This window comes from Hippopotamus amphibius, chromosome 2 (genome assembly GCF_030028045.1).
Source record: "Hippopotamus amphibius kiboko isolate mHipAmp2 chromosome 2, mHipAmp2.hap2, whole genome shotgun sequence".
In the NCBI taxonomy this organism is placed as follows: Eukaryota; Metazoa; Chordata; class Mammalia; order Artiodactyla; family Hippopotamidae; genus Hippopotamus; species Hippopotamus amphibius.
The window spans coordinates 200,761,250-200,777,906 of NC_080187.1; the positions used below are offsets into that span (position 1 = coordinate 200,761,250).

The 16,657-nt window shown below is 37.7% G+C and overlaps 1 protein-coding gene across 8 annotated transcripts in view; it reads left to right on the forward strand.

The window, feature by feature from the left end:
- The window catches only part of RNF111 (ring finger protein 111), a 93,709-nt gene that overhangs the window by 28,471 nt on the left and 48,581 nt on the right, over positions 1–16,657 (forward strand). For 7 of the 8 annotated variants that reach the window (XR_009051402.1, XR_009051403.1, XM_057722570.1 and 4 more), the window contains one exon: positions 15,268–16,163. Coding sequence is in view for 6 of the 8 variants with exons in the window: in XM_057722570.1 (XP_057578553.1) it covers positions 15,268–16,163 (896 nt within the window). In the remaining 2 variants the exon portion in view is untranslated. Of the gene's footprint in view, positions 1–14,567; positions 14,846–15,267; positions 16,164–16,657 lie in introns of those variants that run through there. The other variant, XM_057722574.1, reaches the window with a different exon arrangement.

Consider the following 16,657-nt stretch of genomic DNA (forward strand, 5'->3'; position numbering starts at 1 on the left):
TTTATTGTGACATTTAAAGCTTATGTTTCCTTATTAATTTTCTGTGTGGATGATCTGTCCATTGGTGTAAGTGGGGTGTTAAAGTCCCCCACTATGATTGTGTTACTGTTGATTTCCTCTTTCATAGTTGTTAGCATTTGCCTTATGTATTGAGGTGCTCCTATATTGGGTGCATATATATTTAAAATTGTTATCTCCTCTTCTTGGATGGATCCCTTGATCTTTATGTAGTGTCCTTTCTTGTCTCTTGTAACATTTTTTATTTTAAAGTCTATTTTATCTGATACGAGTATTGCTACTCCAGCTTTCTTTTGATTTCCATTTGCATGGAATATCTTTTTTCATCCCCTCACTTTCCGTCTGTATGTGTGCCTAGGTCTGAAGTGGGTCTCTTGTAGACAGCGTATACATGGGTCTTGTTTTTGTATCCATTCAGCCAGCCTGTGTCTTTTGGTTGGGGCATTTAGTCCATTTACATTCAAGGTAATTATCGATATGTATGTTCCTATTACCATTTTCTTAATTGTTTTGTTGTTGTTTTTGTAGGTCCTTTTCTTCTCTTGTTTCCTGCTTAGAGAAGTTCCTTTAGCATTTGTTGTAGGGCTGGTTTGGTGGTGCTGAATTCTCTTAGCTGTTGCTTGTCTGGAAAGCTTTTGATTTCTCCGTCGAATCTGAATGAGATCCTTGCTGAGTAGAGTATTCTTGGTTGTAGGTTCTTCCCTTTCATCACTTGAAATATGTCATGCCACTCCCTTCTGGCTTGCAGAGTTTCTGCTGAGAAATCAGCTGTTAACCTGATGGCAGTTCCCTTGTATGTTATTTGTCGTTTTTCCCTTGTTGCTTTTAATAGCTTTTCTCTGTCTTTCATTTTTGTCAACTTGACTACTATATGTCTTGGTGTGTTTCTCCTTGTGTTTATCCTGCCTGGGACTCTCTGCGCTTCCTGGACTTGGGTAGCTATTTCCTTTCCCATGTTAGGGACGTTTTCAACTATAATCTCTTCCAGTATTTTCTCAGGTCCTTTCTCTCTCTCTTCTCCTTCTGGGACCCCTATAATGCGAATGTTGGTGCGTTTAACACTGTCCCAGAGGTCTCTTAGGCTGTCTTCAGTTCTTTTCATTCTTTATTCTTTTCTGCATCTGTGATTATCACCGTTCTGTCTTCCAGGTCACTTATTCACCCTTCTGCCTCAGTTAATCTGCTATTGGTTCCTTCTAGTGTATTTTTCATTTCCGTTATTGTGTTGCATATCTCTGTTTGTTTGTTCTTTAATTCTTCTAGGTCTTTGGTAAACTTTTCGATCTTTGCATCCAGTCTTTTTTCAAAGTCCTGGATCATCTACGCTGTCATTATTCTGAATTCTTTTTCTGTAAGGGTGCCTATCTCCTCTTCATTTAGTTGTTTTTCTGGGGTTTTATCCTTTCCCTTCAAAGTCCTCTGCTTTTTCATTTTCTCTATCTTTCTGTGGCTGTGGTTTTCAGTTCCACAAGACGAAATACTGCTGACACTGCTTGATACTGCTGTCTGCCCTCTTGTGGAGGAAGCTATCTCAAGCCTGCCTCATTTTTAAAGGCTGCATAGCAACTTATTGTATGCATATGCCCTTTTTAAAATTAATTAATTAATTAATTTTTTGGGCTGGGTTGGGTCTTTTTTGCTGTGCGCGGGCTTTCTTTAATTGTGAGTGGGGGCTACCCTTCATTGTGGTGTGTGGGCTCCTCATTGCTGTGGCTTCTCTTGTTGCGGAGCAGGGGCTCTAGGTGTGTGGGCTTCAGTAGTTGCAGCACATGGACTCAATAGTTGTGGCTCATGGGCTCTAAAGCACAGGCTCAGTAGTTGTGGCGCACAGGCTTAGTTGCTCCGCGGCATGTGGGATCTTCCTGGAACAGGGATAGAACCCATGTCCCCTGCATTGGCAGGTGAATACTTAACCACTGCACCACCTAGGAAGCCCTTAAGTTTTAATTGAAGTGTAGTGTGTTTACAATATTGGTTTCAGGTGTACAACATAGTGGTTCGGTATTTTTATAGATTATACTGCATTTAAAGTTATCATAAAATAATGCCTATATTTCCCTGTGCTGTACAATATATCCTTGTAGCTTATTTATTTTATATATAGTAGTTTGTACCTCTTAATCCCCTACTCCTATCTTGTCCTCCCTCCTCCTCTCTCCTCAGTAGTAACTACTAGTTTCTTCTCTATATCTGTGAGTCTATTTTGTTACATTCATTCATTTTATTTTTTTAGATTCCACATATAGGTGATAATAGGATATACCCTAGTTTTATCTTTGTTGTAAAAATTAATGCTTGATTTGTAAGAAAGGAAAAACAAAAACTGTTTTGAGTTCAAATTTTACCTTTCACTTCTGCCCTCCTCAGTTATATATGTAACTGTATAGTTATCATTTTAAATGCTGATTATTTGAAATCTCCAGTGAACAAAATGATGAGAAACCGAATGCAAACAGTATGAATTTGAATTAGTCTTTACATTTATGTCTTCAGACTATTTTAAAAAATGATGTGTTTAAAGGCCTATCATGTCTGTGGTGATGGTGTTTTTTTTTTTTTCCAAATTTTTTTTTTTAGGTTTTGTCTGCATTGGGTGTTTGTTGCTGTGCATGGGCTTTCTCTAGTTGTGGCGAGTGGGGGCTTCTCTTTGATAGGGTGTGCAGGCTTCTCATTGTGGTGGCTTCTCTTGTTGTGGAGCATGGGCTCTAGGTGTGGGGGCTTCCGTAGTTGTGGGCTCGGTAGTTGTGGCTTATGGGCTCTAAAGCGCAGGCTCAGTAGTTGTGGCACATGGGCTTAGTTGCTCTGCAGCATGTGGGATCTTCCCAGAGCGGGGCTCGAACCCCTGTCCCCTGCATTGGTAGGTGGATTCGTAACCACTGCACCACCAGGGAAGTCCCCTATTTATGTTTTATATTTTAAAAATTTAGGGACTTCCCTGGTGGTCTGGTAGTTAAGACTCCGAGCTTCCACTGCAGGGGGCCTGGGTTCGATTCCTGGTCTGGAAACTAAGATCCCACATGCCACACGGCCAAAAAAAAAAAAAAAGAGAAAGGTTTGTATCTTTCTTTTAATTTGTAACAGAGCCAGTTCGGAGTGTTTGCTCATTCAGAAATGAGATATCTTTCCACTTATGAGGATTGTGTTGTACAGTTTTGTAGTTCTTTGCATATAAGCGTTTTTCGGTTGATTCTTTCATAGAATATATTTTATGTAATAGATAATTAGCAATATCTTTGTATCTCATGTTTCATGTTGTAATATAAATTCCAAAGTCCAGGCCAGAAATATTAGACATTCATGTATTGTACCCTATAATTTATAATACTGCCTTCCTAAGTAGTTAAAACTTACTGCTCGATACTCTTCAGGCTTGCCAGGATAGATACACCCTTCATTTTGCTACTGGCCATGGTAAAAACACAGTCGTGAGTAGAACAGTAGACTCTCTATAATATATTGAACTCCACCCAGTTTGTACTGATAGGAGACCTAAATAGATGCTAGCTGTGTTTTTCTTTGATGAGTAATACTTAGGGATTTTAGAGTACTTTAAACAAGACAAACAAGAAAATCATTAAGTTCATTGAGTAATAGAAACCTATTCTTTGAGAGAGATTTAGTTTCTCTTTTCCCAGAAGTAAAATGTCTAGTATGAGAAATTAGGGAGCTGAAACATCCAGCTCCACAAACTAATTCTCCGTAGTAAAGGAGAGTCTAGAGTTATTTGCTTTCATAGATTCTGTGCGAAAGAATCTTAGTCCTTTAGTCGATTTTATGCCCATCTTTGACTCCAAGGATTTCTAGTTATAAGGAAGGCCTTAAACATTGTATGTCTTATGTGTGTAAATGCTCCTCTAGAAAAGGAATTAATAACAGCCATTATGCCAGACAGTCTTGTAGGTACTCTCATTAACCCTTAAAGCACTTTTATGAGGTAGATACTATTATTGTCCCAGTTTTATAGAGGAGAAACAGTGTTAGTTTAAATAATATGCCCTAGATTACACAGCTAGTTGGAGGCAGAGACTTTAACCCAGATGTTTTTAGTACACAAATGAATAACACTTACCTTTGCTTGCCTATTTACTCCTTTCTGTCAATGATCCCACTTAAAAGTGGATAATCACCTTTCCTTTCACTCAGTATCCGTTGAGTATTTCTGTTTCATTAATGTTCTCCCAAACTTCTTAGATTCACTATAACTTTTTTGGTTATTATTGTAATGCCTTTATTTTTTCTAGCTTCCTAGAATATTTTGGAGATATTTTATAAGACTTCTTAGTCTTGAAATCTTCCTCTTGGTGGTTTGGTTAATCAGCTAATTCTCTACCCTGAGTCATTTTAGGTCAAGTTTGTACTGGGAGGGTGGGGCACGAAAATTCTACATTCACAGAGTAAGCCTTAGATGAGATAATCAACCCATGTGAACTCTACATGTAAACTGGGTACTTTCTGTGCTCTTGGTTCCTCTTTACCCTTTCGGAGAGATAGTGATCCTGGGCAGAACTCTCATAAGGCAACTTTCAGAGTCTGACAGTTCTAAATTCCAGTGTACTATATCTTCATTGTGCTATAGCTTCATTCCTTTTAATACCATGAGTAATACGAGGGTGAATCAAAAATATCTGCACTCTGGCTATAGAATTTATTTTAATTAACTTTTAGAAAAGACATATACATCATTTTTTGACATAATCTCCTTGCTTTTCAATACATTTTGTCCATCTGTCAACAAGCTTTTGTGGGCTTCCCTGGTGGCACAGTGGTTAAGTATCTACCTGCCAATGCAGGGTACAGAGGTTCGAGCCCTGGTCTGGGTAGATCCCACACATCTCAGAGCAGCTAAGCCAGTGTGCCACAACTACTGAGCCTACACTCTAGAGCCCTGTGAGTCACAGCTATTGAGCCTACGTGCCACAGCTACTGAAGCCCGTGCACCTAGAGCCTGTGCTCCGCAACAAGAGAAGCCACGCAACAAGAGAAGCCACCACCATGAGAAGTCTGCGCACTGCAACGAAGAATAGGCCCCCCGCCCACTCTCTATAACTAGAGAAAGCCTGCGTGCAGCAACAAAGACCTAATGCAGCCAATAAAAAAACAAAAGCAGAAAAAACAAGCTTTCACACTCCCTCATTAAAAAATGTTTTAGGCTGAGTTGCGAGCCACAAATGCACTGCTGTCTTCACTTCTTCATCAGAAGTGAATCTTCGTCCGCATAAGGCTGCTTTCAGGAAACCAAAGAGGTGAAAGTCTGATGGAGCAAGATCAGGGCTATAGAGAAGATGTTTAACACCTCATAACGAAGTAATCCACGACAGACTTAGATTTCGAAAACTTTTTGTGAGATGGGTACTGAAACAACTCACAGAAGAGTATAAACAGAGGCATTTGGATATCTGCAAACAAAATTTGGACTGATATTCTAAGGAAGGTGAAAGTTTCTTAAAGAGAATCATTACTGGTGACGAGACATGGATTCATCACTATGAGCCTGAGAGTAAACGGCAGAGTATGGAATGGAAACATCCTCAATTGCCAACGAAGAAAAAGTTCAAAAGTCAACAACCATCAGCTGGAAAATTGATGCTTACAGTTTTCTGGGATTCTCAAGGGCCAGTATTGGAACATTATCAGGGAAAAGGGTCAACAATCAACAGTGCTTGTTACAGTGAGATGCTTACTGAAGAGCTGAAGCCTAAACTTCAGATTAAATGTAGAGGACTGCTATCTTAGGGCGTTGTCATCTTGCATGGCAATGCACCTCTGCCTACTTCTGCCCACACTGTCGACATTCTGCAAAAACTTCGTTTTGAGGTGTTAAAGCATCCTCCCTATAGTCCTGATCTTGCTCCATCAGACTTTCACCTGTTTGGTCCCCTGAAAGCAGCCCTAGGCAGATGAAGACTCACTTCTAATGAAGAAGTGAAGACAGCAGTGCATTCGTGGCTTGCAGGTTAGCCTAAAACATGTGTGTGTTTTTTTTTTTTCTTTTATTTATTTATTTATTTTTTGAGGTACACCAAGTTCAATCATCTGTATTTATACACATATTCCCGTATTCCTTCCCTCCCTTGACCCCCCCCCACCCTCCCCTAAAACATGTTTTAATGAGGAAATATGAAGGCCTGTTGACAGATGGACAAAGTATATTGAAAAGCAATGAGATTATGTTGAAAAATGATATGTGTCTTTTTTTGGGGGGGTGGGGGGTGTATTATTTGAATCTCTCAATTAAAGTGAAGTAGCAGCAGTAACACAGAACAATTTCTGCAGATATATGATTAAAGCTAAACAACCCTTATGGCATCCATGGACGCTCACGTCTCACAGGCTGCAGCCTTAGTTATGCCTCTGCTTTCAGACAGATGGACTGTTATGGTATTTGTCTTTTCTAAAAGTGAATTAAAATGAATTCTACAGCCAGAGTGCAGATAATTTTTGATTTATCCTTGTAATATCCAGGGCAGCATGGAATGGAAGATGGATATCCCATGTCCAGTTCCTCTCAAGGCATTGTCTCTATGGATATCTGTTTAGGTTAAGGAGTGGTGTAAACATCTCTGGATTCAGGTCTCAATCCTTTCACTCTCCATATGAATCATTCTTAATTCACTTACTTTGAAATGCAACCCTAAGACTGACTTGTGACTCTAAGAAATAATAGGATACTCCCTTTTATATCTGCATAGAGCCATCCAGTGAGACTCCCTGTCCTTCCCTTTCTCTACTCAGAGGGTTTTTCAAGATTTTAGTTTGAAAGGTGAGGAGAAATTCAGAGCGGCTTAACATAAAACTATGAACAGATCGACAGTATTCTAGAGGATTGTGGATAACAGAACTTTTGAAGATGAAGAGAACTGGAATGCTAGTTTCCCTTGTTTTATAATTGAAAAATCTTCCCATTAATTTTTGCATAATTGACATAATAATAGTTGTTTCTTATAGGCTCTGTGTTTCTCTTGTTAAATTTGATACTAGGTATTAAATCTTTTCATCTCTATAGTGAATGGTATATTTTTGTTATTCTGTAATATTTTCTAACTAGGTACTGTTTATTTAAAGGAAAGTCTTTAATTTTGGAGTATTATTTTGATAAACCTACAAATAACTGGCCTATCTTACTGTTTCCAGTGGTTATCCTGTTGATCTCATGTGTCGATGTCATCTTCGAATAATGATAAAAAATCACCTCCTTTTTAGTATTTATGTCCATTCTTTTGTTTGAATGACTTGGCTAGCCTTTCCAGAACAGTGTTATACTGTGATGAAAACCATTTTTTCCCTTGATTTTAGTGAGAATGCCTGTGGTGTCTCACCATTAACCATCGGGTTCCCCGTGCCCCCCCACCCCCCCGAGTTGTGCAGGCCAAATAAAACACAGTTGTGCAGTCCAAATAAAAACAAAACATGTGTATGACTGAATACAGCCAATTCTCTGGTTTGAAGATTTATTTGTTTAAACTTTTATTATTTATTTATTTATTTGGCTGTGCTTGGCCTTAGTTGCGGCACGCAGGATCTTCATTGCGGCATGTGGGCTGTTAGTTGCAGCATGTGGAATCTAGTTCTCTGACCAAGGATCGAACCCAGGCCCCTGCATTGGGAGCGTGGAGTCTTAACCACTGGACCACTGGGGAAGTCCCTAAAGGTTTATTTTTTAACCTTGGACCGTGATGCTCTCAGAGACATTAAAAGTGGTCTCTACAGACTTTCTGGAAGAGGCAGCCACTTTTCTATTTAATACTTACTGTGCATTGAGAAGTAGCAATGTAGATCAGGTTTACCAATTTTATAGAGAAGAAAAATCTCTTATTTCCCTGCTGTTCTCTCTCTTTTTTTTTTTTTGTGGCGCACGGGCTTAGTTGCTCCGTGGCATGTGGAATCTTCCCAGGGCAGGGCTCGAACCCGTGTCCCCTGCCTTGGCAGGCGGATTCTTTACCACTGCACCACCTAGGAAGTCCTGCTGTTCTCTTTTGAGATCAATTTCTGTTACTTTAAGGGTGTATTGGACTCCTAAAAACAAGACAAATGTCTTCTGTGGTTCTAGAGCTTCTATAACTGAAAATTGGGCCATAGTAAATGTTCATGAAGTCCTAATCAGACATTATTATCACATGATTTTGTTGTTACTATTATTTTCATTCTTCATATTCTCCACTTTCCTATCTAGTGATTGGTATCATCATGTTCTTAGTTACCCAAGCAAAAAATACAGCAGTCATTTTTTACTTTTAGCCATGCATTCTTTTACCGATTAATCCAATTAAAAAATAAATATTCATTGAGTGTCTACTATGTGCCAGTCACCTGTTTTAGTTAGTACAAATCAGTCAATAAATAGGACAGACAAGGTTTCTGCTTTCTTTGAACTTCCATTCTAGTGAGGGGACTTGTACAATGTACAATAAATGAGATAATTTCATTTAATTGGCAAGTCAGTTACTTTACAAAAATCAGGATGTGATATAGAGTGATGGGGAAAAGAGAAACAGATGCCACAATAGGATTAGATGTATAGGGATTTTTTTTTGTTTTTTTGGTGGTATGCCAAATTATACATAATTATACCAAATTATACATAATATAAAATTTACTGTTTTAACCATTTTTAAGTGTATGGTTTGGCATTAAATACATTCACATTGCTGTGTTGTATAACCATCACCATCCATGTCCAGAACTTTTTTGTATTCCCCAGCCAAAACTCTGTACCCATGTAACACTAACTGCCATTCCCCTCTCACCCTAGTCCGTGGCAGCCACCATTCTACTTTCTGTCTTTATTAATTTGACTACTCTAGGTACCTCATACAAGTGTAGTCATACTATTTGACCTTTTGTAACTGGCTTAGTTCACAACGTAGTGTCCTCAAGGTCCATCCATGTTGTAGCATGTGTCAGAATTTCCTTCTTTTTTGAAAAAATTTTTTGAAGCAGTTTTATGTTTACAGCAAAATTGAAAGGGAAGTTTAGAGATTTCTCATACACTTTCTGCCCCCACATATGCATAGCCTTCCCTGTTATCAATATCAGTCATCAAAAGAAACTTTTTTTTTTTTTAACCAAAGACGAACCTAAATTGACCCATTGTAATCACTCAAAGGTTCATGGTTTACCTTAGGGTTCACTCTTGGTGGTGTACATTCTGTGGGTTTAGACAAATGTATCATGGCATGTAGTCATCATCATGATATCAGAGTATTTTCACTGCCCTAAAAATCCTCTGTGGTCTACCTATTCATTGTTTCCCCTCCCCCAGCCCCCTGCCCTGCAACCACTGATTGTCTCCATAGTTTCTCCTTTTCCAGAATGTTAAATAGGTTGAAATCATATACAGTGTAGCCTTTCCAGATTGGTTTCTTTCACTTAATAATGCATTTAAGGTTCTTCCATGTCTTTTCATTGCTTGGTAGCTTCTCTGTAGCACTAAATAATATTCCATTGTCTGGATAAACCACAGTTTATTCATTCATCTCCTAAAGGACATCTTGGTTTCAAGTTTTGCCAGTTATGAATAAAGCTGCTGTAAACATATGTGTGCAGGTTTTTGTGTGGATTCCCTCCTAAATTTTTGAAGCTGAACATTCCATTGTATGTGTACCACGTTTTGTTTATCCTTTTGTCAGTCATTGGACACTTAGGTTGCTTCCACCTTTTTGGCTATTGTGAATAATGCTGTGAACATGTGTGTGCAAATATCTAAGTCCCTTCTTTCTTTTAGGTATATGCCCAGAAATGGAATTGCTAGATCGTACAGTAATTGTGTTGATTTTTTTGGGAATTGCTGCACCCTTTCCCACAGCTACTGCACCATTTTATGTTCCCACCATCAGTGTATAAGGGTTCCAGTTTTTGTACATCCTTACCAACACTTATTTATTTATATAGCCTTCCTAATGGCTGTGAAGTGGTATCTCATTGTATTTTTGACTAACTTAATGGTTAGTGAAGTCATTGAGCATATTTTCATGTGCTTATTGACACGTGCTTATTTCATGTGCTTATTGTATATCTTCTTTGGAGGAATGACTATTCAAGCCCTTCCTTTATTTATTTATTTATGGCTGCGTCAGACCTTAGCTGTGGTGTGTGGGCTCTCTAGTTGTGGTGAGAGGGCTCTCTAGTTGTGGCGCATGGGGTTAGTTGCCCAGCGGCATGTAGGATCTTAGTTCCCGATCCAGGGATCAAACCCATGGCTCCTGCATTGGAAGGCAGATTCTTAACCACTGGACGGCCAGGGAAGTCCCCTGTGTTAACAGTTAATTGGGCGGTTTGTCCTTGTTGCTGTTGAGTTACAGGAGTTCTGTATATTTCCTTCATACTATCGGGTGTATGATTTACAAATATTTTCTCCTATTCCGTGGGTCGCCTTTTCACTCTGTTGATACTGTTCTTTCTTGCTAATGAAATTTTCACTGTTTCGGAATATGTAAAGTATACTGTCTGTATTATCTAGCTATAAGTAGAGATTATTATAAAGCATTTAAATAATAGGAAAGAGTATTCTGTCAGGCACTTGATTTAGTATTCTTAAACTGGCACAAAGTAAAATAAATATCCTGAAAGAGAAAAGTTTAAAACATGCATGTGGCACAAATATTAATTTTTTCCATTTAATTAATATGAAAGAAGATAAACAGCAAACATATTTCTACTTCATTTTCTGAAAACCTCTAAAACTTTTATAGAAAATTCAAAATTATGCATTTCTTTTAAAATCTTGTTCCTTTAGAGTTCTGTAAAATTATTTTTATTTAAAAAATTTAAAATTTAAACTGTGTTAATCATGGGACTTCTCTGGTGGTGCGCTGGATAGGACTCCTGTGCTCCCAATGCAGGGGGCCTGGGTTTGATCCCTGGTTGGGGAACTGAATCCCACATGTATGCTGCAACTAAGAGTGTGCATGCTGCAACTAAGACCCAGTGCAGCCAAAATAAAATAAATAAATATATATATAAAAAATATTGTGTTAATCATAAGTATATTTATCATTGGTAGTGCAAGTTTCATACTAATCATAATGACTGTTTACAAGTACAGTTCCTGAAAGTTGTACTGCTAGTCTTAATGGATTTTTGCCACCCCTTATTAAGCTTATACCTTCACATAAGCTTTATTTATAATGTAAATTGTCAAATCCTAACCCTATTTTATAGTTTTGAAACTTAGCCTTTTTAGCTGTTGTGCTTTTTTCATGCAAGATTTACTACTAGTTGTGTATCCAAAACTATTATAAGGGGTAATTGGTATGCTGCCATTATGACATAGCAATAAAATGATTGGATCAAACCAGCAGGAAGAGGGACTGGTATCATGGTTTCAGTATTTAAACACTGTATAACATCAGACCATTCATAATGGGGCCAAGGAGATAGATATATCTAGTACAAACTTGCCTTCTTTGTAAATTAGATCAGCCAGTAATTTTTACAGAAGTAAAAAACTAGATCATGATTTTATCAAATAGCAAAGAGTTCAGAACATTCTTTATTGATCCTTTGTGTTAATTTTGTTGCTTTTTTAGTTAAAAAACATAGTATTGGTATTTATTTCTTTTTATGACCTTGCTCCTCTTCTTTTTCTTAGTTCAAAATAGAGCATACATTGGTACTCCCCTGGTGGGAACATCTCAGGTAATATGGGATGTTAATATTGCATCTAAGGACTGCATGACAATGCAGAGAACAGTTGCTGGTATACAAATGCACATACCACACACCACACCATATACCACCTCTCTCTCTTACTCCCACCCACCTTGAATTGGGCAGACAAAATTCACCAAAAACCAGAGTAGAGTTAACCATAAAGAGTTCATTATTTTGGCTTTGGGGCATAAACTGATGGAAAAGAAATTGCGTTTAGTAAATTATTCTGTGAATCACTTCTTTGTAAATTCGCTTATGGATTCCTGGTCTCATAATTTATCTGTTCTTTTGGCGAGTTTTTATTGCCTCTCAGGATCTCCATTACCAAGACCCAGAGGGTGACTTAGTAATTAAGGATGAGGAGTCTAAGATACTTTTTTTCTTCAGCATAGAGAGACTATTTCCTCAGAGATCCAACTCAGCACAACTCCTGGGAGACATGACTTCTGGAAGAACCCCAAATTTTTCCAAATGAGATGACTTTTTTTGATGTCAATCAAAAGAGGGGTTCATAATTATCTGATGCCCAGAAATCTTGATGCTTTACGTGTTGACTTTTTGGCAACAGCTTTATTGAGATATAATTCACATACAAGTCTCTCTTTAAGTGTACTGAACTCAATGGTTTTTATAATATTCACTAGTTGAACAACCATCAAAAGAATCTTAAAATATGTGGTCTTTTGTGACTTTTTTTTTTAACTTAGCATAGTGCTTTGAGGTTTGTATCATGTTGTAACATGAATTAGTACTTCATTTCTTTTGATTACTGAGTTTTAATCCATTTTGTGGATTTATTTATTCATCAGTTGGACATTTGTGTTGTTTACACTTTTTGGCTCTTTTGAGTGGCTCTAATGGTGTTAGGAGTGAGTATAAATTTTTATGTAGATGTATGTTTTCTTTTCTCTTGGGTGTATACCTTGGAGTGGAAATGCTGATCATATGATAACTCTGTGTTTAATCTTTTGAGGAACTGCCAAACTACTTTTCCAAAGTGTATACACCATTTTACATTCCCACCAGCAATGTATGAGGGTTCCAATTTCTTTACTTCCTTGCCAACACTTGTTATTACCTGTATTTTTTATTATAGCTGTCCTGGTGGGACCTGCTTGAATCTTGAATCACATATACCTGTGTGTTATCGTTGTGACTTGTTTTTTTCTTGCATTTAATTATGGTGATCCTTATATAACTAGCCACCTCTTATAGTTGCTCACTGTTCTACCCATGTGTTCACCCATCTTTTTGTTCCTCATTTACTACTGACCCTGCTGAACTCCAGAGAGGGCTTGATGACTGATCTTGGATACAACACCACCTGCCCTTGAAGAAGATAGGGGTTTTGATAGCCTCATATAGAAATAGATTGTTCCTTTTTTTTTTTAAAATATAATTTTATTAATTTTTAAAATATTTTTGGCTGCGTTGGGTCTTCGTTGCTGCATGTGGGCTTTCTCTAGTTGTAGGAAGTGGGGGCTACTTTTTGTTGCGGTCGTGGGCTTCTCAGTGCTATAGCTGCTCTTGTTGTGGAGCATCGCTCTAGGCACTGAGGCTTCAGTAGTTGCAGCACGTGGGGTCAGTAGTTGTGATTCACGAGCTTAGTTGCTCCGCAGCATGTGGGATCTTCCTGGCCCAGGATTTAAACCCGTGTCCCCTGCATTGGCAGGCGGATTCTTAACCACTGGGCCACCAGGGAAGTCCCTGTTTCATTTTTTAATTACTGTCATCTGTTCATCTATTTGATAATAATTATATACCAAAATATATACCTATGAAGTTGTTTATTCCTGTAACTGTAATTTATGGAGAAGAAAAAACTTCCTACTAAGTATCTAGCTTTTTTCCCTCTCTTTTTTGGAAGTGGTTTACAAAGTGCATTTTTTTGGTTTTTGGGGGTTTTTTGGTTTGTTTTTCAGTTTTGGCTGTGCTGGGTCTTGATTGCGTGGGCTTTTTGTTACAGGCTTCTCTCTAGTTGTGGCATGAAGGTTTAGTGGCCCTGTGGCACGTGGGATCTGAGTTTCCTGACCAGGGATCGAACTTGAATCCCCTGCATTGGAAGGCGGATTCTTAACCCCTGGACCACCAGGGAAGTCCCCCAAAGTGCATGTTAAGTACAAAACTAATCTATGGTGTTAGAAGTTAGGCTGATGGTTACAGCTCTTGGTGGGTGGAGTGACTGGAAGGGGATTTCTGGAGTGCTGGTTATCTTACGTTTCTTGATCTTGGAGCAAGTTACATAGATGTGTAAGAATTCATCAAGGTATAAACTTAGAATATATGTCTTTGTTATACTTCAATAAAAACTTAAGTTCATTTTTAGCACTCATAAAGGTCTTCATTTGTTACATTAACTACCTTTTAAGTGAGTATATAGTCTGTTTTTAGTCATATTTACTACCTTACATTATCTTGGTATACAAGCACTACCATTCTTGTATGTATGTTGCGTTGATGTAGATGCTTTAATTTCAAGTCCCTTTGTTCAGCAGCTCATAATTTCAGAGATTTAATGATTTAGAGTCTCAGATTAGCTATAGAAAGTTTGATTTTATGTTCTGGTGTGTTGCTTTAACTGAATGATCTTCAGCAACTCAGTCTTGGCTCTAGTCTTTCTGTATGTATCTAAAACTTTATGAAATGCAGTAGTTGTGCCTATTGCCTGTTGGTGAGTTCAGATTCTCAATAGAGACTAGAGTAGTATGAAAGGAAAGAACCATGAAAGAGAAGCTATGTTTATATTAGTTCATTGTTTATAGTAATCCATCTAGCATAGTAAACATCTAGATGTACAGGAAGTATTTGATATAATTATCACTTTAAAAATATGATACCAGGAGAAAAATATTATTGACTAATCAGAGTTTTGTTTGTTTGTTTGTTTTAATTTATTTTGGCCACGCCTGGTGTTAGTTGCAGCACTCAGGCTCTTCTTCATTGTGGCATGCGGACTCTTAGTTTCAGCATGCATGCGGGATCTAGTTCCCCAACCAGGGATCGAACCAGGGCCCCCTGCATTGGGAGCCGTGAACTCTTACCCACTGGACCACCAGGGAAGTCCCAATCAAGTCTTTTGAATTCTAATCCTTTTATCTGTTTTTATTATAATAGATTTTGAAGAAATTGTTTGATTTTGACCAAATATGTTATGCTGCTGAAGTTAGGAAGATACACAGTAAGATCATGTTTTTGGTTAATAGAATTTTTTTTTAAGCTCTTTATTGGAGTATAATTGCTTTATGCTGTTGTGCCAGTTTTTGCTGTACAACGAAGTGAATCAGCTGTTTTTATGTATATATCCCCTCCCTCCTTCGACTTCTTCCCACCCTCCCTATCCCACCCCTCTAAATCATTATCAGTCATCGTTGATCTCTGTTTGAAGTAGGCTTATATTCTCTGTGGTCTTTATTTCTAAAAACTGGATATATGGGTAAGAGGTATCAAAGAAAAATGACTCCTTGCAGCCATTTTATATCCTGATACGGAGAAGGCAGTTCTGTCCTATTACAGGGATATTCTCAATGGAATCTGAGAAATGTTTAAACAGTATAATAAAACACATTAACAATCTTTTTAATATCTTATTGTGTCTTCTAGGCCTTCCTTAAAGTTTCCCATGTCTCAATGGACTCCTGAGTATAACAAGCTCTATACCTTAAAAGTGGATATGAAGAGTGAGATTCCTTCTGATGCGCCAAAGACACAGGAAAGTCTGAAAGGGATCCTCTTGCATCCAGAGCCCATTGGGGCAGCCAAAAGTTTTCCTGCAGGAGTTGAGATGATTAATAGTAAAGTGGGAAATGAATTCTCACATTTGTGTGATGATTCTCAAAAACAAGAGAAGGACATGAATGGTAACCAACAAGAGCAAGAAAAAAGTGTTGTGAGGAAAAAACGCAAAAGCCAGCAGGCTGGCCCTTCATACATGCAAAATTGTGCTAAAGAGAACCAAGGAATATTAGGGTTGAGACAACACCTAGAAACACCAAGTGATGAAGATAATGATTCCTCTTTTAGTGATTGTCTTTCTTCTCCTTCATCTAGTCTGCATTTTGGAGATTCTGATACTGTGACTTCGGATGAGGATAAAGAAGTCTCTGTAAGACATTCCCAGGCAATTTTGAGTGCTAAAAGTAGAACTCATAGTGCACGGTCCCATAAGTGGCCTCGGACTGAGACAGAATCTGTTTCAGGATTGTTAATGAAAAGACCCTGTTTTCATAGCAGTTCATTAAGGAGACTTCCTTGCAGAAAGAGATTTGTGAAAAATAATTCCTCCCAGAGGACACAGAAACAAAAAGAGAGGATATTAATGCAGAGGAAAAAACGAGAAGTGTTAGCCCGAAGAAAATATGCATTGCTCCCCAGTTCTAGTAGTTCTAGTGAGAATGACCTCAGCAGTGAATCCTCTTCCAGCTCATCAACTGAAGGAGAAGAAGATTTGTTTGTTTCTACCAGTGAAAACCACCAAAACAATCCAACTGTTCCCTCAGGTAAAAATTTTGTTTCTTAAGTTTAGTGTAGCATGGAAGCTATTGCATTTTGTTTGTGCTTATTTTCTTCTACATTTTAGTAATTTCATTGTATTTAGAAGTAATTTCATTGTATTTATATTTGATATATAGATTATCGACTGTAATATTAAACCATAACCCCAATTCTAAGATACAAATTTTAAAAATTTCTAAAATTTTAAATAGAAACGTTAAAATTGTTCTGTTTTTCTGACAAAAATAAAGCAAGAGGGTTTATTGGTTTTTTTGGGTTATTTTTTGAAAAAATTTTCATTTTATACATATCAGATTATATTTTTGTGAGTTGTTGATTTATCATACAGTTTTTTTCCTGTAGTGCTTCTTTAATATGTTTAACTTTTATGAGTTAATCTGATGGATTTCTTTCACATTTAACTACAGTAGGAACAATTCTAGTCACTAAAAAAGACACTTATTTTTCCTTTATTCTGTTCTTACTGTTTACTATTCCT